The sequence below is a fragment of the Acinonyx jubatus genome, chromosome C2, assembly GCF_027475565.1.
Source record: "Acinonyx jubatus isolate Ajub_Pintada_27869175 chromosome C2, VMU_Ajub_asm_v1.0, whole genome shotgun sequence".
Classification (NCBI taxonomy): domain Eukaryota; kingdom Metazoa; phylum Chordata; class Mammalia; order Carnivora; family Felidae; genus Acinonyx; species Acinonyx jubatus.
Window position 1 is genome coordinate 151,348,753 of NC_069384.1, and position 24,535 is coordinate 151,373,287.

A 24,535-nucleotide genomic window follows, 5' to 3' on the forward strand; every position below is an offset into this window, starting at 1 on the left:
GAGCACTTCTGAACCTCTTAAAAGCGATTGTCCTACCCACTCCACACAGGACTTCTCGCTTCTGGGAGTTGGGTGGATTGCCCAAGGCCAGCAGTTAAGATTCTAGAAGCAGAGGGACCTTGGTCTCCTTGCCCCAGGCTGCTTGGGCAGGGAACTGGGAGGAAGAGCCTTCATGGGGACGTCTCCTTATAGAAGGAACCTCGACAATCCCCTGTTGTCGTTTTGGCCTGCTCTAGCACAAACAGAGGACGTACAGATGCTCCTGAGCTTTGGGGCAGACCCCACCTTGCTGGATCGACAGTCCCGGTCTGCCATGGATGTCCTGAAGAGGAATAAGAACTTCAAAGCCATCGAGAAAATCAACAGTCACTTGGAAAAGCTGGCCACATGTTCCAAGGACCTATCAGGTACAGCTTCCGGTGAAATAACTTTTTTGGAGGGGGGGAGGTGCTAAAACTGGGTCTGTGATATTAGATGCAAATCACTTTATACTTTCTTAGTATATGATGATGGAGGTGAGACCCCTCAACTTTGGAAAACTTGTTTGCCTGTTTGGAAAGATACAGTAAGACAACTCTTCCTTACAGAGTGTCTGTGACATTCTGGTAACTTTGCTAGGTCCGCCTTTGGGCGGTATAGGTGACTTTTTTTTTCCATGCATGCACACAGTAAAAAAAAAAAAAATTCATACAAGACAGGAGATAACAAACATGAAGCCTACTCCCCAGAAGCAACTACAGCCAACAGTTTAAAATACATTCGTATCTCTTAAACACATATGGTTTATCAGTATGGGACAGCATCTATTGACTGGCTGCTGTATCCAACGAAATGCAACAAGTTAGCTCTAATTGTTGTATTTTGCCTAGTAATGTTATGTGTGTCGTTTACATTCTGCTCCTTACCTCTGAGTTTTCTGTGCTTCATCCACAGATGAATTCTAGAAATGGAATTCTAGTAAATGGCATTTACATGGTAGTGTGATTATGTAAATGGTTATGTAAATTATGTTCTGCAACTGGTAGCCTAGCTGAAGCCGTAGAAAAGAATCACCAAATGTCCCGAAAACTTTGCTCTTTAATTGTGATACTATTTAAGCATCTCGGTTTAACAAAACATATACATTATTGTGTGGATGTGTGTATTTTTCCTGGAGGAGAGACATGGATAGCAGACTCATGGAGTTTTTTGAAAATGTCTTTATGTTGTCCTTACATTGGTTGAGTATAGGCAGTGTTTTCTTGAACATAGGTATTCTGTTTTGTCGATTCTAAATTGCAGTTTCCCCCCACATTTTAACGTCTTTAAAATCGGAGTGTGTTTCACATGTGGCATGTCGATTTCAGGGCAGCTGTTTCTGGTGTGTCCGTCAGTGCGTGGGGTCTTAGATTGATAGAATATTCTGTAAAACCTTGTTCCTCCCAACTTTGGGGAAACTGTCATTGTCTTCTAGCCTCCATTTGCTACTGATTAGAAATCTGATGTCAGTCTCGTTTACTTTCCCATCTAGGACTTTCTCTGTCCTTCGAGTTTTGAAATGTCCCTGGGATATTTCTAGGTGTGGGTCCTTTTTCGTTCTTTCTGCTTGGCTCTTGTTGGCCCCTTTCAATCTAACTTTTTTTAGCACAGGGAAATTTATCTTTTATCATTTTGTTCCCCTCCGATGCCTTTTTGGTGCTACCATTAAATGGCTGTGCTTCCTGAATTTATAACACGTCTCTCTATTTTTCCCAAATGTTTTCTAGGTGCTTTTTCTTCCCAGATCTTTAACTTGGTCTCCAGCGTTTCTTTTATAACTCAGCTCGCTCTTTGCATATTTTGATTTGGAAACTCAGTTTTAATTTCTAGCAACTCTTGTTCTCTGATTCTTTCTTATCTATGGCAGCTCGTGCTTGTTCCGCATTTGCGCTTGTTCTTGAATGGCATTTGAGAATATTGCAAATTTCAGGGCGTCTGTGTGGCTCAGTTGGTGAAGCATCTGACCTTGGCTCAGGTTATGATCTTGCAGTTCGTGAGTTCAAGCCTCGCGTCGGGCTCTTTGCTGTCATTGCAGAGCCCGCTTTGGGTCCTCTGTCCCCCCCTCTCTCTCTCTCTCCCCCTCCCCACTGCCCCTCTTAAAAGCAAAAAAGCATTAAAAAAAAAAAGAATATCAAGAATTTCTTTCCTAAAAGAACGTCCTCCTCTCTTCTCTGAATTATTTGTTTCTTTGGCGGTTAGTAGATTCATTTTCTTATTTCTCTTTTGTGCTGTTGCTCTTCCTTTTTTTTTTAAATAACAAAAAATTTTTTTAATGTTTATTTTTGAGAGAGAAAGACAGTGTGCAAACAGGGGAGGGGCAGAGAGAGAGGGAGACACAGAATCCGAAGCGGGCTCCAGGCTGTCAGCGCAGAGCCCGACGCGGGGCTCAAACTCACGAACCCCTGAGATTGTGACCTGAGCCGAAGTCGGAAACTCAACCAACCGAGCCCCGCTGCCCCGCCCCCGGTGCCCTGCTATTGTTCTTCCTTAATTATCTTCTGATCTTTGGATGGTTTTGTGCATGAATGAAGAACTAGACTGACTAATCCTCAATAATGGTTAGTGTGTGTTTCCTGAAGTTATCTGGATGTGTTTCCCCTGGAAACACTGCCCCCGCCTGGAGTGGGTAAGTAGGAGACAAGGTGAAGGAAGCCCACTGGGTATGTGTGTTGGAACCAAAGGCAGTGGGACAGGCGAGGTCATCGCAATTGCCAGGGTCCAGAAGGTTTTATTTGGGGGAGAAACTGCTTTTCATTTAATATCCCTATGCCCCTCATTGCCCTATGTTTTTATTTTCATGTAATTGTTTAAAATATCTTCTGTTGTTTCCATGAGATCGTGGGAATGAGGGGACCGAAGTGTATTTGCAGAGTCCTCTGTTTCTCATAAATGATCTTTTAAAGCTGTAACCTATCATGTTTATTTTTTATTTATTTTTTATTTATTATTATTTTTAAATATAATTTATTGTCAAATTGGCTTACATACAGCACCCAGTGCTCATCCCAACAAGTGCCCTGCTCAATGCCCATCACCCATTTTTCCCTCTCTCCTACCTGCCCCCCCACCCCCCATCCAGCCTCAGTTTGTTCATGTTTGGTTTGTAAATGGTTTTGTGATTTCTTCTGTAAGGTAGTGTAATTAACAAATCATTGTGAAATTCTTTCCTGAGAGGTTTATGTCTGTAATCTCAGCTTCGGGATGGTTTCTACTGTTTGAGAAATTGACACTAACCAAACAGATTTCTTTGCCAGTGAATTTCCAGGTTTTAAAATAACAACAAAAAAGGACCACCTGTTGATGGTAGAAAATGGCTGATTTGTTTGCAGATTTTTCACTTATGTTTAATTTTGTGTTTGCAATTAATTCTAACCCTAATTCTTAGAATACTGTATATGTGTGTATGTATGCCATATTTAGGGCTACAGACGTTAGCATTAAGTCATTCATTTTTGTTTAGTTTTTAAAGTTTTGATTTTTTTCAAGGTTTTTTTTTTTTTTTTTTTTTTTGTAGACTAGAATCTTTGAATATCTGCTAATCCTAAAAGCATCTCAGTTTCTGAGACAGGGTCTTGTTCTCCTTTCCTCTCTCTCCACCTTCACCAACTAAATTTGTAGCCTAGGTTTGGAACTGGGAGAAGAGATTCAGTAGAATAGCAGCCAGTTCCCTTCTTACCTATTAGAATTCAATTATACTCTCATGGGAAGAAAGCACATTCAAGAGGAATGTGCCTTGTTCCAAGCCTGCCATTTGTCTCACTGAGTAGTTTGTGATGACAGTGGATGCCGTGAAACCTACAGCCTGCGTTGGTAAGCTTATTGGATATTACTTTAAAGTTTTCCGGACCGTCAACCACGAATTTTTTCTTGCCGTGTAGAAGAGTGTCGAAAGACCATAGGGAAACCCTGAGTCAAAAAAGGCAAAAGAAACTGATAAATAGAAATTGGAGAAGAGGAGGATGACAGTTGTCAGGACGAGCTAGCGAGTTGGAGTCTTCTGGTAGTGTATTTCCCAAAGACTCCGAGCAGTGGAACCCTTGTAGAAGTCGTTGGAATATGATGTCTGTATTGAACATCATTGAGCATCAGTATGGCTGTGTAGAGTGGTGTGCGTAAATTTCATTTCTAAGATTTTTGCCAGTTGCACTAAAATCTAAGGTGGGGTTCGGGAATCTTTGTAGACGAGTACCATGCAATATAATTTTCTGTAGTGATGTAAATGTTCTATATCTGCTCTGTCTCATGTGATAGCCTCTGGTCACATACGGCTAGTGAGCACTTGAAATGTGTGACCCATGCAACAGAGGAACTGGAAATTTCATTTTATTTAATGCATTTTAATTCTACTTAATTAAGTTAGTGGCCATCGTGGTGGACAGTGTAGTTTTAGACTTCAGCCCCAGCGTGGTCTTTCTCACCAGCGTAGTAGTTGAGAAGACAGGCAGAGGGAGGGCCCAGGGCTATGGGCATAAAGGTAGCTCTCCAGTCATAAAGATTAGGGTTTTATGGACTTTAATCCTTCCCCATCCTCACACATTAATGAGCTGGATGGAAACACACTATCTTTGGGAAGAGTGCTGCTAGAGGGTTGGGGACCCTTGCTCCTGACCTGAGTCCACGAACTTAATCGTTTTGTTTTTTACATCTGGGGTCCCAAGTAAAGCGCCTTCAAGACCCTGGCTTTTCGTACCCGGACGGACAATATTCTAATGTACAGAGTAGGGTAAAAGAAGCTCTCACCCTCGGCTCACCCTGGGTGTCTCTGCGCCCGTTTTGATGATTATGGCGACAACGTCTTTGGAGACGCTTTTGCGCCTTGGTGAGAAGTAAAGGGTCTTCCTGAAGACTTCTGCTGTTCTCTAAACCAGAGCTTCTGGTGTTAATGGGAGCCATTTGGGACGCTGTTAAAATGCAGATTTTGATTCAGCAGGTTCTTGCAAACTACCAGCGGAAGCTAGAGCCCGTTTGGAGGAGCAAAGCTTTAGTCCTAGAGTCAGGGTTACATACAGCAGTCCCCCGTCCCATCTGCAGGGGACACGTCCCGAGACTCCCCGTGGACGCCCGCAACCGTGGACAGTACTGAACCCCGGATGTCCTATGTTTTTTCCTATTCATACATCCCTATGATAAAGTTTCATCAGGGCCCAGCAGGAGATTGAAAACAATAACTCATATTAAATAGAACCGTTATAACAATCTAGACTGTAAGAAGAGCTAGGTGAATGTGGTCTCTCTCGCTCTCTCAAAACACTTTATTTGTACTCTTCTGGCCCTTCTTGTGATGATGTGCGACGATAAAATGCCTGCCTGATGACGCGACATGAGTCTGAGGTGGGCACTGTGACAGAGCCTTAGGGTACTACGGACCTTCTGACGATTTGTGAGCAGGAGCACCGTCTGTTTCTGGACTGCATCGACCGTGGACCGTGTAACTGAAACCTTGGCGAGGGACACTCTTAACTGCCTTTCCCTGCCTCTCACGGCCACCACCAGGTGGTGGCAGGCCCACCGCTCTGGCCGCCGTCGCTCTTCTCTCCTCAGGACCGGAGCCCTCGTTTTCCTCATTTTGTACTATCTGATTCACTTAGAATGAGGACCATTCCAGGCCTCTGAGGCCTTCCCTCCAGGGCTCCAGTGGGAGCCAGCTACGTTGTGTTGTGCCCAGCACTCGGAGGACACGAGAAGCTTCTCTGTGTGTGTGTGGGCTTCCCCCGTAGATGGAACTTGGGGCTCAGAGGCCCTGGTTTCTCATCTTACCAGCCCTCAGCACCGAGAGGGTGCCCCATTTTCATACATACAGGAATCGACCTAAAAGATGTTCCTGACATGTTTTCCTTATTAAAAAAGCAATGTATTCTTTTTAAAAATTTCACAAAGTATAGAAAAGGAAAACAAGAAAATATTAATTTTCCATAAACTCACCTCCCTCCCCCCCCCAAATTAATATGTTTGTGATTTGGTCATTTAGTCTTATTCCATGCTTTTAAGGTTATACATTTTTCTTTTCTTTTGTAAAAGTGAAATGAGTACATAAATTTAAATTGATAAAATGTGTGTACTAAAATTTAACAAGTTTTGCCTTTTTTAGCTTGAAAGAAGAATTTCAGGCAAAAACGAAATCTCTTTCTGAAATGGTTTGTTTCTGTGTTCTAACACTTCTGAGCACGATTGCAACTCCAGAAGATGTCTTTTCGTTCTAACTTTTGATTTAATTTAATTTTTTTCCAAAAATTTTTAAATGCTTATTTATTTTTAAGAGACAGAGAGAAACAGAGCATGAGTGGGGGAAGGACAGAGAGAGAGGGAGACACAAAATCCTAAGTAGGCTCCAGGCTCTGAGCTGTCCTCACAGAGCCCGATGTGGGGCCCGTGATATCGTGACCTGAGCCGAAGTCAGACGCTTAACCGACTGAGCCACCCAGGCGCCCCCCCCCAACTTTTAATTTTAAATCTGCTTATATATATATCTAGTAAACCTGATCATTGTAGAAAATTTGTAAAAACAGAGTTTTATGTAAAAACAAACATTTGTTGTAATTTTACTTCGGCATATCTTATCCAGTCTTTTTGTTGTTCTTCAGCACTTACATAATCATCTTTAAAAAAAAATCTGTGATTATAATATATAAGCAACTTTATATTCTGATGTTTCTCTTGTCTCTTACTAAGCTTATGGAGAATTTAGAACGAAACAGATTCAGAGTAATAAGCAAGTCGCCTGTGCCTGCCCAGAAATACCATCATCAGTGTGCTAGCACCTTTCCTTTTATGTGTCTTTTTAAACAATTTTTTAAGTTTACTTATTTATTTTTGAGAGGGAAAGAGAGAGAAAGAGAGAGCACGAGCTGACAGAGAGGCAGAGAGAGAGAGTCCCAAGCAGGTTCCGCACTGTCAGCACGGAGCCAGATGTGGGGCTCAAACTCACAGACCACGAGATCATGACCTGAGCGAAACCAAGAGTCGGACGCTTAGTCGACTGAACTGCCCAGGCGCCCCCTTTTACACACCTTTACATTGTTGATGTCATTCTCTGGTTTCTTTCCTGACGTGTGGAATTTTCTCTGACCCACTGCTTGACTATTCAGAACCACACAACCATGCGTTTATTATACAACCGCATCTAATTGTCTGTATTGACAAGCTTAGTATATTTCTGTTCAGTTTCAAGAAGACTTTTATACTAATTTCCTTAGTGGGAGAATGATGTTCTAGAAAAGCTGTTAATGGCGTGAGGTCGGGCACACGAGACTGATGGAAGTTGCTCCTTTTCCAAGGGTCCTGTTGTTTTGTGTTGTTCTATGAATTTTCACTGTTTTCTGTGTGTTCGTTGGCATCTTAGGATGAACTTGGGAGGGCCGATCTGGGGGTGCTAGTCAGTCAGTGTTACACCACATACACGTTTCCTGGGTCTCTGGCTGAGGTGATGTAGCTCTTCCTTTGTCACGTGGTTTCCATTTCTTTTTCTGGGGAGGATGGTGCTGAAGTGGGTCTTGCTTCTGTCTCGCACCTGGAGGTCTCTTGAGTAGAGGTCAAAGTGCGTTTGTCCCCGATGTCAGTATGTATTGCTGTGTGTGTATATGTGTGTGTGTTTCTGGTGCTCTGACTTGATGTGTTGAAAGGGGATCCAGGTGTGTGTCAGAAGGCACAGCAGATAATGTTGGAACTGTGCTTGGATCCTGGGTCCCTTTCACCATTGTTGTGTGCTCCCTGACATGCTGTGCCTTCAGTTTGGGAAGCCAACACCCAAGGTTTGCTCTCAAGGAGACCAGCTTATGGAGCCAGTTTTGCTTGTGTTCCTTCAAACCAGGAGTGCTTGGGAATTTACACACTCTCAGGGCAGCCTGTAGCCACTGACACACTGAGGTGAGCATTTGAAAGCCCGTCTCCCTGACTTCTCATGGGGACACCTGTTAGGAGTACTCACGTTAGAGCTTCCCTGTGGGTTCAGGCAAGGCCACCTGGCTTCCTCCCTGACCCCTAATCTGCTTCCCCCATTTCTCCGCTGGTCGCCTCCTTCATGAACAGCTTGCACACAAATCCTTGACTTGGGGCCTGCTTGACTTGGGGAAGCTGATGAAGACAGGATGCTTTCAATCTTTTTCTCATTTTCAACTAGTTCATCTCTTTTAAAGCGTCCCTGCTCTATTAGAACATGACGTTGAATATTCGTTCGTCTCTGCACGATGTGATGGCACTTGACGCCGTGGGCCAGGCCCTTTCCACTGGGTGTGAAAACACACATCCTATGTGCTCAGTAAGAGTCCGTTGTAAGCCCGAGCGCTTTCTGAGTTATCACCTGATAGCAAAATAAAACATTTGCCCTTTTCAACATTGTCTCCGCGGAGGTTTTCTAATCATGGCGACTTTCTCAAGTAAATGGAACCAAGGGGGTATTGTCTTCCATTCTCTGGCCAGAGAGGTGGCTCCTTCCTCTTGGCTTTTTCCTGCTTGCCAGTAAGACTCACGGGTGGCTGGGGTATGGTTGGATGTTACTGTGGTGCTAAGCCCTCCTCTTGCTGTCTTACTTCCCTGAACTGTTGTTATGTCAGTTATCTATAGCCATGTGACACATCGCTCCCCAAATGTAGTCTCGTGACGCAACCAGCATTTATTTCGCTCATGATCCTGTAGGTCAGTTGTTTAGGCTGGGCTGTTCTCGTAGCTTTAACTGAATTCCTCCAAGTGTCTGTGGACGTGCCAGTCTTGGCCAGGCCGTTTCACGTCTATGGAGCCTCAGTTTGGACAGCTGGACTGATTCCTCTTTGTTCTACGCTGTCTCTTGTCCCCCCCAAGGACGAGACTGGACCTATTCCCATGGCAGAGGCCTGGGTCTCAAGAGAGCAAATAGAACTAAGCCAGGCCTCTTGAGACCCCGCCTCAGAACGAGCATCAAAATCACACCCACTGCATTCTAGAAGTCCAGAAGCCAGGCCAGAAGCCAGGGTGGGGAGGAGAAAAGGCTCCACCTCTTGATGGAAGGTGATGCGAAGCCACCTGGCAAAGCACGGGCGTACACGGAGGGGTGGAGAACTGGGGTGGTTTTTGCAACCTGCCACGGCTGTGGTCCCCGTATTCAGAAGCATCGTCTGCTTGTTTTGTAGGACTGACCAATGGTGATGGAACCGCTAGTGAGACCGACACTTTCCGGAAGGCCACTGAGCAGCTGGTCAAGTACATGAACTCAGGAAACTGGCTGCTGCATAAAAACTTTCTGAAGCAAGAAGTAGTTCAAAGGTTCTTACGCCTCCTTTCTTCTCTGCAAGGTAATTTCGCTCGCAACGTTCGGTTGTGCCAAAGATGACTTATGCTCACTAAAACTCTTTTCTAGTATCCTTAATTTTTTTTAAACGTTTATTTATTTTTGAGAGACAGAGAGAGACACAGCATAAGCAGGGGAGGGGCCGAGAGAGAAGGAGACACAGAATCTGAAGCAGGCTCCAGGCTCTGAGCTGTCAGCGCAGAGCCCGACAGGGGGCTCGAACCCACAAACCGAGAGATCGTGACCTGAGCCGAGGTCAGATGCTTAACTGACTGAGCCACCCAGGCTCCCCCTGTTTCCTAATATCTTTAAAAAATTAATTAAAAAAAATAAAAGTGATGAGCTACATGTAAAACATTCCAACAGCACAGAACATTATTCAGTGGAAAGTCTAGATCATGCACCTTGAACTTTAGTCCCTAAATCCCATCCCCAGCATCAGCCTCTGTTTCTGGTTTGTCATGTATCCTGCAACAGTTACTTTTGCATATATGATCATTTTTTAAATACCACAGATGTTTCTCTCTTCTATAGGTAGTGGCTAATGTTGGGATATAAAGTTATTGTAGAATTGAATGTAATTTTTTTCATTAGGGGGAAATCAGGAAAGTTCTAGAAAAGAACTTCAGAGACACATTCTAGATAACTAGGGAAGATTCTAGAAACCCTAAGTAGGTGAAAGTTAGTACTTTTAAAATTGGGCTGTAATGCATTCACTTGGACCATCCAAAGGGCTGAGATTTCTTACTTTTCCAGAGAATGCAGGAAGGACTAGCCAGTGGAAGAAAATGCTCTTCAGGGTATGCAGCAGATCTTTGTGTTTCAGGCTTGGAGTTTTGCATTTGAATCTTAACCTCTACCACTTACCGGATCTGTGGCCTTGGACCAATTATTTAACCTCAGGACCTTCGGTTTCCTCAACCCTGCGTTAGCTAGGGTCCCTACCTGCTGAGATGATGGGCGTAGAGCGCCTCGTCCAGGGTCCTGTTTTTCTCGTTTCCAATGACGATTTTCAGTATTAAAGTGAGTGTTTGTTTTAGAAATCTTTGAGGAAGGTGGGAAGCAAAAACCAGCAATGCACATTAAATTGCTCTTATTTAGGGGACTCCTGATTTCTTCCCTTCTTCTCTTCCTCCCTGCTTTCTTACTGCCAGGATTGCCAAACTGCAGAATGCCAGTTGAATTGTAATTAAAAAAATTTTTTTAATGTTTTATTTTATATTAGAGAGACAGAGAGAGAGCGCGTGCACAAGCAGGGGAAGGGCAGAGAGATGGAGACAGTCTGAGCTGTCAGCACAGAGCCCGACACGGGGCTCGAAACTCACGAACTAACTGTGAGATCATGACCTGAGCAGAAGTTGGACGCTTAACCTACCGAGTCGCCCAGGCGCCTCGAATTATAATTTTAGATAAACAATGAGTATAGCTTAAGTGTGTCCCAAATAGTACGTGAAAGATTTAACTGGCATCCTATGTTTTTATTTGCTGAATCTGGCAATTTACTTACTGAGGACCTCTTTTAGAAGTTTCCCGTCCGTGGGCTATACCAGCGTCATGAACTGGGATAACATTATCTTGTCTCTGATGGAATACATCAGAGATCAGATGGAAACACTTGGCATCTCGTGATGTGAAATTAGGAATTGAGGGTTCAACCATCCTCTCGCTCCCAGCCGGCAACTGTTGATGTTGTAATTATTCTACAGTGCCTCGTTGCATTTCAGTGTTCCTTAAGCAGAAGACACTCTTAATATTATGCAAGACTTAAGGCAGGCTCTTGCCCTTCTAACCTCTGAAGAGTGGCCTGACTTACGTCTTCTTCTAAGACACAGTCATCTTTCCTCCCTCCTTCGGGGCCAGGCTCTACTCTCCTTCGAGTGTTTCTAACCCTCCCAAGAGGGTCACATGGCCGGTGCTGCTACTGATGTTTATGAGTGGCCGAGTTGTGTGCTCAAAGGAATGACTTGTTTCTGTCTCCCCCAGTGCTTACAAACACTGACCGGTAAATTCCCGTTAATTATGCCTAAATGTGTTGAGCGGTATTTGCGTTCAGAAATCATATGCACCTTTTTTGGGGCGTGTGGTGTATTCTTATTTTTCAAAGAAATTCCTCCTGACCTGGTCTGTGACATTAACCGTGACTGCGCCAACACCTTCATCAAGTTTTTGCTGGAGAAGCAGAAGTGGCCTGAAGTGCTTCTGCTGCTGACCCGCAAGGTAAATGGGGAGCCGCCCCTGGGCGACTGCCTCCTCAAGGGCTGCAACTTCTCCGACCTTGACCTCTGCGCCCTCATCCCCCGCCTCAGCGCTTGGGACCCTCGGAGGATGCAGCTCCTGGGCTGCCTCATCGACAGTGGAGGTGAGAAGGCCCGTGATGAGCACTGGGGGCTTGTCCCCTGGGATGTCAGGCCACCGCTGGTCGCGGGGCTTTCACTTGGTTTTGGAGAGTCCTCTAAATGTTGCCCCATTCTCTTCTTGGGGAGCGTCTCATTTTGCAACAGTGGCCCGGTTAATGCCCTGTCGGTTGGTGCTGGCCTGTAGGAACTCTCTGCGTCTTCATGAATTCCACTTACCTTTCTTGTCTTGTCCTCTGCCTTGTGTGAGGAACCTCAGGTGCGTGGAGGGGCCCTTGGCCCTGGGTGTGGCCCACGGCAGTCTTTTCCTTCCGATGGCCGGCCGGACTCTTCCCTCCGCTCAGGATGCTGTGTGCATCCCTGTCAAACTCTGGCATTCTTTTCTAGTCAGTGGACTGAGATTTGGTGCTTGTTTTTAAAGAAATGGCCAAGTAATTGCTGGGTGGAAACATCTGCCGTTGTAATCAGCACAATCACTGTATGTGGCTCAGTGTATGTCTGGAGTGAGCCGTCGAGTTGGTCTCCCTTCCTTCCTTCCTTCCTTCCTTCCTTCCTCTCTATTTCTTTATTCCTTCCTTCCAACTTTATTTATTTTTGAGAGAGAGAGAGAGAGACAGAGCATGCGTGCAAGCGCGGGAAGGGCCAGAGAGGGAGGGAGACACAGAATCCGAAGCAGGCCCCAGGCTCCGAGCTGTCAGCACAGAGTCTGATGCGGGGCTCGAACCCATGAACCGCGAGATCATGACCGGAGCCGAAGTCGGATGCTCAACCGACTGAGCCACCCAGGTGGCCCGGATTGGGTTTATTTTAAAACTAATTTGGGAGCACCAGCCTCCTCCCACTTCCCTCTCTTCCCCCATCTCACCCCCTCCCCCCCACCCCCCAACTAATGCCACTACTGATTGTGTGGCTTGGGGCATGCTATTTCTGCCTTCATGTCCTTCTTTATAAAATGAGAATGATAACAGCCCCCCATTCTTAGGTTGTTTTGAATATAAAATGAGTTCATGCATGCAGGTTCTTGGAAGAGCACCGTGGCTGTGTGGTTTTCTGCTTGCTTGGCTGTTTAAGGGGGAAGGCCGTTCATTGGTCCTCAGCTCTCAAAGTGCCACACAAAGCCTGCAGGCGTTGGCTGTACCCACATTTTCCAGGAGGTAGATAGAATGCCTCCCGTAGTTTCATGTCTTTAAACCCTTTCCTCGAGCAGAGCGTTACTGCTACCTTTGCCTGGACCCTGGCCGTCATGGGATTTCTCTTTTGTGCCCGAGTCAGCGAGCACTTAGGAAGCGCCTCCCTGGAATCGGGTTCTGGGGGGGCAAGGACGGAGTGAATGTGTGGCTGCCGGGGGGCGTGTGCGGAGTGTAGGGGTGGAGGTCGGCAGCCTGCGGTGCAGAGGGGGGGGTGTGGACGGGGCTAGAAGGAAGCCGATGTTGGGGGTGGAGAGGTGTCATGGAAGATGGCATTTGAGGGTAGAAGGGCATCCTCAAGAAGAAGCTTGGTAGACGCAAAAGATGCGGGCAAGCCATACTCGTATCACCTGATCACCGCTGTGTGTCAGGTAGGGTGGCAGGCAGGCACCGGGATTTGCGTTGTTCACGGGCCCTGTCCCCGCTCCCGGGCAGTGCTGAAGATGTGAGGGGGAGCAGACGAGTGGGGAGCGGCACGGCCCGCGGACTTGGGCTTTCACCCGGAGGGCTCGGGGAAGCCTTCGCCTCCCAGAAGGGATGGTGGTGAGAGGGGCTCAGAAGCCGGGTCGGCGTCCGCTCTCGGAGTAAGTGGCGGAAGGGGGCCCCTCCTCCTCCGGTGAGCCAGGCTGTACCCCGTCACAGGGATGCAGCTCACGGGTGTCCTTCTCTTCTGCCTCCTCAGCCTTGCCCGAGGGTCTCCAGGACAGGCAGGAGACACCGCTTGTGTTGTGCCTGAAACACGAGGACTTTGAGCTGGCTTTTCTTCTCTTGACCAAGGGTGCGGACCCCCGCGGCATCACCCTCACGGAAGGTGATACCCCTTTGCATGCAGCGCTCCACATCTTTTTAGATATCAGAGGTAGGCCTTTATTTATTTATTTTTTTAAATTTTTTTTTCAACGTTTATTTATTTTTGGGACAGAGAGAGACAGAGCATGAACGGGGGAGGGGCAGAGAGAGAGGGAGACACAGAATCGGAAACAGGCTCCGGGCTCTGAGCCGTCAGCCCAGAGCCCGACGCGGGGCTCGAACTCACGGACCGCGAGATCATGACCTGGCTGAAGCCGGACGCTTAACCGACTGCGCCACCCAGGCGCCCCTCGGCCTTTCTTTTTTAAGCAGTCTTCTCCTCAGAGGGGCAGCTGGGCATTAGAACTGATGCCGTGCTTTTTTGTCTTTCCTGTGGGGAAAGCCAGCGCTCTGAAAAAGGCCCATTTCTTGGTCAGGCCCACCTGTTGTCTCCCGGCCCCTCGCCCATAGCTTGATGAGAAGGGGCAACCGTCACGGTGAATGGTCGGCGCGGGTTGATTCTTCACCTGGCTGTCCGTAGACGACAAATACTTCCCGGTTATCGACACCATTTTCAGGGGCCCTGACAAAAATCTTACGTCAGGAATGCTATGAAGCTATTTTAGGGTTTCTCAACCTTGACCCTATTGACATTGGGACCAGGCGATTCCTTGCTGTGGGGGCTGTCTCATGCATTGTAGGATGTCTAGCAGCATCCTGGGCCTCTACCCATCAGATGCCCATCCCGCCTCCCAAAGTGTGACAACCAACGGTGTCTCCAGACGAGGCCAGGTGTCCCTCGGGGAGCAGACCGCCCCTGCTCGTGAACCCCTGGGCTGGCAAGTACTTGGGGGAAGTTTCGTGCTCTGAGATGCCCCTGGCTGGCGTCTCTCCAAATCCCGGGGTCTCTGTGCCCTGGGGAGAGCGACGGAGCACTCACACAGGGTTTGGTTTGTGTCTTTCAGCTGACATCGGTTTTAACTTCCTCAGCCACCTGCTGGATCTCTTCTGGTCCAACCCCGCTGAATTTTGCTACCTCAACCCCAACACCCAGGACAGCAACGGCAACACGCTGATGCACATCCTCTTCCAGAAGGGCATGCTGAAGCGCATGAAGAAGCTAATAGACCTGCTGGTGAAGTTTGACATCAACTTCAACCTGAAGAACAAAGAAGGCAAAGACGTGCGGCACCGGATCAAGAAGAACGATGCCCTGCTCTTGGCCTGGAACAAAGCTCTGGCGGAGTCCAGGCACAGGAGCCGGCAGGACTCTGCCGCCCACCCGGGGAGGCTCCCGAGGCCCGCCGCCCCTGGTCACACGTCTCAGCTCAGGTCCCAGGGTTCATCCAAGTCTCTGTCGTGCAGCATCAACGCCAGGACCCTGCCCAAAGGAGCTGTGGTCCCCGACAGCTGGGAGACTCTCCCGGATGCACAGGCAACGAGGCAGGAGCGGGGGGCCGTCAGGCCCTGCTCTCTGAGAGACCGGCTGGTGCGGGACATCATGGGTTTAATTCAGCAGCTTGAACCGAATCCGTCCCTCCCAGAGGACTGTTCTCAGGGCTCTGAGCCTCTGGAGACAGGAGCTGGTAGGGAGGTAAAGAAGGACGAGCTCCAGCGAGCCCTGGGGGCGCGAGGCTCTGACTCCAGTGGGAACAGCCACACCATCCTCGAGGCAGGGGGTGGAGTTGCTCAGGCGGGCCTCGGGGCCTCGCGGCTCGTTCCCGCTGGCCACAGAGGGAGAGAAGGCAGTGACGATCTGGACAGCTGGAGCACGCAGGAGATCGAGGCCTGCCTCCAGGACTTCGAGAACATGACATGGGAGATCGAGTGCACTTCGGAAATGCTGAAGAAGCTGTCCAGTAAGGTAATGACTAAGGTCATGAAGAAGAAAGTCATCCTAGCCATCCAGCAGCTGGGGAACGGTGAGTGGACCCAAGGCCTCCAGAAGCGGCTGAAACATCTGAAAGGAAGCATCCGGCTCTTCGAGGCCAAGCTGGACAAGGGGGCCCGGATGCTCTGGGAGCTGGCCATCGACTTCTCCCCTCGATGCAGCGAGAACCCGGAGAAGGTCATCACCACGGAGCGGACCCTGCACTGCCCGGAGAAGTCGGGTCGGGTCTACACAGAAATCATCCGGATCTGGGACATCGTCTTGGACCACTGCAAGCTGTCGGACTCCATCAGGGCCATCTGTAGTGCCTATAACCGGGGCCAGTCCTGCGTCCTGCGGAAGAAGCTGAAGGGCATCCACCAAGGCCAGGCGTCGGCCAACGTGAAGGTCCTCAAGCGCATACCCCGCTGCTACGTGGAAGACACGGAGGCCGAGAAGAGCCGGGGGCACGCGGACCCCGAGTACTTCCCGCCCGCCAGCGCGGTGGAGACCGAGTACAACATCATGAAGTTCCACAGCTTCAGCACCAGCATGGCCTTCAACATCCTCAACGACATGACGGCCACGGTGGAGTACCCCTTCCGGGTGGGCGAACTCGAGCATGCCGTGATCGGCCTCAACCCCAGGCCGCTGGAGCCCATCATCCTCATCGGCCGCAGCGGCACCGGGAAGACAACTTGCTGCCTGTACCGGCTGTGGAAGAATTTCCACGGCTACTGGGAAAAGGCTGGGCAGGCAGGAAGCCCGCTGCTGACCAGACAGATGTGGCTGAAGAGAAGGCTGGAAGTAGACCCCGGAAAGGAGGGTCCAGGTCCGGAGGAAGAGGAAGAGGAGGAGGAGGAAGGGGAGGAGGAGGAAGAGGAGGAGGAGGAGGAGGAAGCGGAGGGCTCCCGGGAGGTGGAAGCCGTGGACGGCACAGACGAGGAGCAGGACCCTGAAGCCCGTGCGGGGGGACCCGGCGGGGAGCCGGGGGGGCCTGGCCGGGGGGCCGAAGCACGCACCCCGGAGCATCTCCGCCAGCTGGAGCATTTACATCAGATCTTCGTGACCAAGAACCACGTCCTGTGCCGGGAGGTACAGCGGAATTTCATCGAGCTTTCCAAGTCTACCAAGGCCACCAGTCACTACAGACCCCCGGAACCCAACGTCCACAAACTCCAGGACCTGAGGGACGAGAACTTTCCTCTGTTTGTCACTTCCAAGCAGCTGCTCCTCCTGCTGGATGCTTCTCTGCCCAAACCATTTTTTCTGAGAAACGAAGACGGCAGCTTGAAAAGAAGCATCGTGGGATGGTCCACACAGGAGGAGGTGACCATCCCCAATTGGCAGGAGGAGGAGGAGGAGGCCGAGGCGGACGGCGACAATGGTGAGGAGGAGAGGGCGGCGGAAACGCGTCCGTGCGACAGCGACCCCCGGGTGTATGTGACATTTGAGGTGTTCGCCAATGAAATATGGCCCAAAATGATCAAAGGGAAAACCTCCTACAACCCTGCACTGATTTGGAAAGAGATCAAATCTTTTCTGAAGGGGTCCTTTGAGGCCCTCAGCTGCCCGCAGGGGAGACTCACGGAAGAAGCATATAAGAAATTAGGGAGGAAGCGATGCCCCAATTTCCAGGAAGACCGGAGCGAGATCTACGGTCTCTTCTGCCTGTACCAGCAGATCAGGTCTCAGAAAGGTTATTTCGACGAAGAAGACGTTCTGTACAACCTGTCCCGGAGGCTGTCGAAGGTCAAGGTGCTCCCGTGGTCCATCCACGAGCTCTATGGCGATGAGATTCAGGACTTCACTCAAGCCGAGCTGGCGCTGCTGATGAAATGCATCAATGACCCCAACGCCATGTTCCTCACGGGGGACACGGCCCAGAGCATCATGAAGGGGGTGGCCTTCCGCTTCAGCGACCTGCGCTCTCTGTTCCACTACGCCAGCAAAAGCACCGCGGACAAGCAGTGTGCCGTCCGGAAGCCCAAGAAGATCCACCAGCTGTACCAGAATTACAGGTCCCATTCGGGTATGTCCGGGCTTCGTGCCTGCCTGCAGGGGAGGTGCCTGGGCGCTGGCCTGGCACTGCTGGGCTTTGGTAGCTGAAGTGAGGGGAGTATCTTGGAGTCTGTGAGGAAACGAGCCCGTGAACGAGAGATCCTGTGGTTTCGGCTGCCGCTCATCCTTAGGCTGATAATTCAAGCTGCGGCCGAGTGGAAGGTGCATCCTAGGGACCTTGCCATGACGTGAGAACATTCCAGGGGAGCACTGAAAGTGCTTGAGAACGTCCGCTAAAACACTTGGGAAGCAGGAGCTCGTGCCATATACGGCAATATGGCGACGACCAGTTACTAATCCCCAAAGCGCCACTTGTCTCCAGGAGAAGCCAAAAGAGAGGGCTAGGAGGCAGTGGGAACAGCACACACTCAGGTGCTTTTAACTTGAACCTCAGTTGTGCCCCTTCCTGGCGCCAGGCAGCTGATGCAGAGCACCTGCACTCGATCCTCACAAAAACCCTGCCGGTTAGGCATCCTTCGCATTTTACAGAGAACACCAAGGGGCAGAGGGTTTGAATAACACGACATCCGCGCTGGAGTCCTTCCTTTATGGTTTATAGAATGCTCGCACGTTCACCCCCCTGTGTCCTGCATGTGTCCGTGAACAAGAGAGTATCGTTTTACACACTTAGAAACTTTATCTGGTGGCATCGTGCCAGACATGCCTTCCTGCCACTTTGCATTTTCGCTTCATGCTATGTTTTGAGATTTGTGCATGTTGACAATGTGGAGCTCTAGTCCCTGCCGTCGTGACTCCTGTCGGCGTCCTATTTTATGGCTGTACCACGATTTGTTATTCATTTTCCAGTAACGGGCATTAGGCTGGTGGCAGTTTTTCACTGTGATCCCGGAGTGAACCTTCCTGAGCAGATCTCTCTGGATCTGTGTTATAGCCTCTTGTTTGCTCCTGGGGTAGGTGCGAAATGACATCTGGTATGGTTTGAATTTCCATTGTCCTGAGATGTGGCATCCTTTCCTGCGTTCACTGGCTACTCGGTATTCTGTGAATTGTCTGCTCTCCTGTGCCCGCCTTTTTAATGAGTTGTTTTTCTTATGGATTTGTTCAGAATTTCATTGGTTAGGATCTTAAGTAGTAGCTTTAACAGGTATCTCTTAAAGTCCACCTAAGACGTACTAGATTTTGGAGACGTTATAACAGATGCCTGTTATTTCTGAAGTTAATGGGACCATTTCTCATATTTCACCATTTACGTCTGATGTTTCTTGGAGGATTTGATAGATGCTCTTTTTCTAGATGCATCTCAGATTGGCTTTGGTTTGGTGGAAAGAGAAAATACATACATACCACACATACACATAGACATGCGCACACACACACACACACACACACACACACGCACACACACAGTGAAATTAGATTAACATTCTGATTTGTGCAGCCAAGGAGTCAGAAAATGATCGGAGGGCAGGTGGCCTCCCAGAGTCCAGGGACACCACAGAACTCAGCCCAGCTTCCCGGGCTCCAGAAGACCTCACAGATGTTGTATTTGAATTGTGGGACCTGGCTGGGCCTGAGCAGTTCAACTTCTTGTTCTTCTGTGGTCTTATCCCTGAGACTTGGGTTGTGTAGGAAGAGCTGGCACAAAGTAATTTACGCTCTTCGTAGGAAAGAGAGCCCTGACCCTTTTTCATCCGTTCAGGAATCATTTACAGAGCTCCTACCCTGCCTGGCACTGTGTGTGGACTGGATGACTCCCTCTTTTCGTCCCCAGGGAGTGGCTCCAGTGGCACCCATTTTGTGTCGTTGGATCCAGTGGCTGGATCTGGCACGAGTAGTTGAATGAGCTCCTCATTCTGGTCGACCCCCTGGTTCGGCGCTGCTGGTCCGGGGCCAACAGCCTTTATGGTTGGCATGGTAGAGCCTGGCAGGGGGAGTTGTTCCTGGGACCAGTTCTGGTTACTCTGGCTAAGTAACCCGTGAGGACAGCGACTGCATAGACCCCACCTCCCACCTCCTCTCTTGGGATGGAGGGAAGACTGTGTGTATACGTTTCTGGTTATAGAACCAGGAAAAGCCCAGATAAGACGTACTAGATTATAGAGACTTTGTGAAACACAGAAAATGTTTAAAAAAATTACAGGCTACCTGTAGGGCCGCTCACTGCTAATGTTTTGTTTCGTGTCCTTTGGATCTTTTAAAAATATACATTAGGGGCGCCTGGGTGGCTCAGTCGGTTGGGCGTCCGACTTCAGCTCAGGTCACGATCTCGCGGTCCGTGGGTTCGAGCCCCGCGTCAGGCTCTGGGCTGTTGGCTCGGAGCCTGGAGCCTGCTTCCGATTCTGTGTCTCCCTCTCTCTCTGCCCCTCCCCCGTTCATGCTCTGTCTCTCTCTGTCCCAAAAATAAATAAACGTTAAAAAAAAAATTTAAAAATATACATGATATGCATTTATCATGCACATGTATGTATTGATTATGTGGTGAATATACAGTGTTTAGTGAATATTTTCCCTTATGCTGTACTCTTTTTTAAAATTGAGATTCATGTAGTGCAGCATTCACCTGTTCATTTATTTTTTTATTAAAAATTTTTTTTAATGTTTACTTATTTTTGAGAGAGAGGAAGAGAGACAGAGTGTGAGAGGGGGAGGGCAGAGAGAGAGGGAGACACAGAATCCGAAGCAGGCTCCAGGCTCTGAGCTGTCAGCACAGAGCCCGACGTGGGGCTCGAACCCACAAACTGTGAGATCATGCCCTGAGCCGGAGTCACATGCTTAACCGACTGAGCCACCCAGGTGCTCCCACATTCACTTGTTAAAAATATGGAAGTTAGTCGTTTTAATATATACACGAGGTTGTACAACCGTCACCAACATCTAATTCCAGAACATTGTCACTCATCACCCCAGAAAGAAAGCCTGTACCATTAGCAGTGACTCCCCGTTCCCCTCACCCTCCCTCCTCTGGAAACCACTAATCTACTTTCTATCTCTGGATTTGCCTGTTCTGGACATTTCATGTCATAGGAATCGTCCAGTATGTGGCCTTGGCTACATGACTAGCATAGCGTTTTCCAGGGTCCTCCGTGTTGGAGGATGTGCCAGAATTTCATTCCTTTTTACGGTGGAACCATCTTTTATTCTTTGGGTGTGCTCGCTTAAGTTTCTCTAGAAGGCATTGAAGTGGGTTCCCATTTATCACTGCAGTGAACACTTCCCTGCTCTTTTCTGATGCTCCCATGAGTATGGATCTCTGGCCTTTGCTAGCTCTTAAGGGGGAGGGAGCCTCAGTAGCGGCTGATTTGCTTTGACTCAGTAGTTTCCACCTGTGGTCTCACTGTATACATCTAGTAATATTACTATTGGATAGTAAAAGTTCTCCTTATTATTTGGTGATGATAGCAATTGGGACACGTATGCCCATTTCGTGGCGCTTTACCAAGGACGTAGTATTCTACCTGGTGTTAGGCAAAGGACACGTGGCCCCTGTGAACAGCGGAGAGACCCAAGATGATCTGTGTTCAATTCAGCTTCAAATCCTGTCACTTGGAGGGGTTTGCTAACTTCTTGGACCTGGGAGTCTCTGCTCATAAAGGTGGGATTGTCTGGTCTATCTCACTGGGCAGTCCTGAGGATTAAATGAGATAATTTTATGAAGGTGTTTGTTGTGCCGTAGTGTTCAGCCAGCTGACCGGCTAAGATAGGACAAGACAAGACAGGACAAGACGTGACAGGAGCTTAGTGAGAAACGGGTCCCAGGGAGAAAGCTCTTCGCAAAACCCTCTCTCCAGCTTAGTCCTATCTCGGCTGGGTATAAATGTGGTGGAAAGGTGATGGAGGCCTTGGCTGCTGCCCCCAGCTAACATCCAGCACTGCAGTTACCATGGCAACATTTCCAGTGCTCCAAGCTCCAAGGGTCAGAATCATTGTTGTCTTCTCACCATCTATACCAGCCCCTTATATTAGCATCCTAACAACACTGATTGTTCAAATTACATTTCTGCCTCGACATTTCTTTATGAGGTGTTTTTCTCTAATATGAATGTAGGTCGAGGATGAGATCCCACAACACCTTAGCAACGCGTCTCTGCCTTCATCCCCTGTCCCCAGAGTGATTCTGCACAGGGCCAAAGTGGTAACCTAATGGGAACCCGAAATTGGCTTGCAGTGATCCATACTCTCAGGGCCAATGCTGCTTCTCAGGACAAAACCACACACACACACACACGCACAAAAACAGAAAAAAACCCAGTCATGTTGTTGTGTTGTTCGTTATGTGACATGTGTTTTCTCTTCTATGTCAGGAATCCTTAATCTGGCATCTGGAGTGGTGGATTTACTTCAGTTCTATTTCCCAGAATCCTTTGATCGCCTCCCCAGGGACTCTGGCCTCTTTGATGGTCCCAAACCAACTGTCCTGGAGTCTTGCAGTGTCAGCGACTTGGCAATTTTGCTCCGAGGGAACAAAAGGAAAACCCAGCCCATTGAATTTGGAGCCCACCAGGTGAGCTTCTGGGGAATGCGTGTTGTGAAAGAAAAAGCAGTGTGCAGTCGAGAAAAGGTTCGGGAGGCTGAACTACTCCACAGTGTAGAATTCAGTAGCCCCTCTTCCTGAATGGGTGAGTGTCAGGGATGGGCGAGTGAACGGTTATAAATATTTCAGCTAGCCTGGTTGGCCAATCCCTTGGCGGCCACTTCTCGTTTAAAGACATTACTTGCCTCCCACAGAAATAGAGTAAGCTTTTACCAGATTTCTCTTTGTAGAATTTGATGGTTTTTTCCTTTCCTACCTTCTTCTTCTCCTCCCCTCCCTCCCCAGGTAATCCTTGTAGCTAATGAAGTGGCAAAGGAGAAAATTCCAGAAGAGCTGGGGTTAGCACTTGTGCTCACCGTTTATGAAGCCAAAGGCTTGGAATTTGACGATGTGCTCCTTTACAACTTTTTTACTGATTCTGAGGTATGTCATAGTGAATTCTGTTCACGCTGTGCATGCATATGTGTGAGCTGGGCTTCCGCTCTGGGAGACGCAACTTGGAGCTGAGTAGAAGTGAGTCTGTCACAGGTACTGGTTTCCGTTTTAGAGCATCATCCATTTGGTGGGGGGGGGGAGGGGGGGCTTGGTGTGTTTGGATACAGGTTTTGTCAATGGCTGCGGGTGGTTTTCTAGTGTGTCGTCGGCTCGTTCGCCCTGCTCTACTCTCTTGTGTTCATCTTCTTCTGAGTGCCTGGTACCCAAGCGCCAGCTTCCAGTTTTCACTAGCTCTGTTATCCTTGACTCCCAAGGATGCTCCAGTTGGAGTGAGCTCTAAGGAGAGCCTTACAAAGGAAGGCAAGGTTAGCAGTGTCCACCCTATGAGGACAGAACTGGGCAAGTTCAGTTCATAGAAAGAGAAAACTCCAGGAAGACAAATGAGGCTTGGTTCCTGCCCACTGCATCAGGTAATGTGGGGGATGAGGACAGCTGCCCCGCCTGGGAGCTCCCTTCTAGCATGGCTTCACCACTGCTTGCGGCCCGTGTAGACGATGGCAGTGAAAGAGTCCCTGGGTTGACCCCCAGTGACCTCCGTGCCAGCCCGCTGCTTTGACTTGGCTCCCGAGTCCTTGGGAGGGTCTTTCTTCCCAAGCTCAGTACACTGTGGGTAGAGTCACCAACTCGAGCCACTGGTTTCTCACTCTCTTTTGATGGGGGCTCAGGCTGGATGTCGACTGTGCTGTGGGGTCTCCTCTGGGGACGTAGCTGGCTGTGTCCTTGTCCCTGGCGCAGACTTCCCACTACACACGTGCATGCTTGAAGGGGCTGTTTTTCGTACTTGATTTAGGAGCACTGTTAGCCTTGACACCTTAAAATCTGTCCCGGAACTGACTGTTCACATGGGGTCCTTAGCGTTTTCTTTCCGGTCTTTTAAAAAATATGATTGCCTTGATGGTACCTAGGACTAACATTGCTATGGGTACTTTACGGCTTATGAAGTACTTTTTGAAGGCCTTGTTTCCCGTTATCCTCCTCTAACCCTCTGAGGTTGTGTGTATTTTCATCACCCTCATTCTACAGGTAGAGCTGAGGGTTGTGGGAAAATAGTCATGATGTAGGTGCCAGAGCCCGGAGACCAACTCAGATGCTTTCAGTTCTGAGTCTCAAGATCTTTCCTCTGTACTCCTTTCCTTTTAAAGCCCTGCATGCAAATGGGCTTCCAGAATCTTCCACGATGAGTATGACATTGCCAGACCTTAAGTGCATTCTTTTTCTATTGACTTTTGCTAAGGCAATCAGATGCACTCTCATTGACCCTGGAACCATTTTTAATCTCTGAGGACTAACTCTTTTCTTCTCATAATACATCCATTGGTCATGGTTGGACCGAGGCTCTGCTGAAAGAGGAAGGGGTAAGACTTTGTTGTTCCTGTCCTTTATTAAGTGCCGACTGTATGCTTGTGCCAGTAAGAAGCCTGAGGAGCTGTGGGCTTACGGATCTGTAACTTGTGGTCGGTTCTACTTGTGAGAGAAAAATCCAGTTATCCTGTCTCACCTTGATCCTGGAAATGACAAAGGCAAAGACATCTTGGCCCTGTGCTCCCACCAATGGCTCCGTTTGTCGCATGAAATGAAAATAATCCCAAAGGGAATCTTTTGGTAACCGCCACTTCATCCTGTGCATGCGATAAGATTTCTAAAAAGGCTTCTGATGGGGTGCTTCTCCGTTCCCGGGGGATGTAACCATGCCTTCCCCGGCACAGAGCACACCCCCTGTTACCACAGACAAACTCAAGCCCAACAAACGTCTCATTTCTAAATGAGAGGAAATGCTTTAATTAAAGCAGAGGGAAGACAGGGATCACTTAAGTCTTCAGTCGCCTGTAGTCTGGCTCCTCATGTGGGGTTTCCTTCGGGGTGACTGGCTGAAGGCTGCTGCAGAGCAATGGTGTTTTGATACGGGCGACCGTGGAGAGTTCCCCTCTCCATCCCTGGCCTCTTCTTCTACCCCCAGTTTGTGTTTCTGGCAGACACTCTCTTTGAGCATGTGTATGTGGGGGTGGGGAG

General features: G+C 48.7%; 1 protein-coding gene across 3 annotated transcripts in view; it reads left to right on the forward strand.

The window, feature by feature from the left end:
• The window catches only part of TRANK1 (tetratricopeptide repeat and ankyrin repeat containing 1), a 97,660-nt gene that overhangs the window by 46,674 nt on the left and 26,451 nt on the right, over positions 1-24,535 (forward strand). For 2 of the 3 annotated variants that reach the window (XM_027040627.2, XM_027040626.2), the window contains 7 exons: positions 237-407; positions 9,120-9,281; positions 11,382-11,636; positions 13,501-13,677; positions 14,573-17,509; positions 21,801-22,000; positions 22,316-22,453. In XM_027040627.2, the coding sequence (XP_026896428.1) occupies positions 237-407; positions 9,120-9,281; positions 11,382-11,636; positions 13,501-13,677; positions 14,573-17,509; positions 21,801-22,000; positions 22,316-22,453 (4,040 nt within the window). Of the gene's footprint in view, positions 1-236; positions 408-9,119; positions 9,282-11,381; positions 11,637-13,500; positions 13,678-14,572; positions 17,510-21,800; positions 22,001-22,315; positions 22,454-24,535 lie in introns of those variants that run through there. The other variant, XM_053221711.1, reaches the window with a different exon arrangement.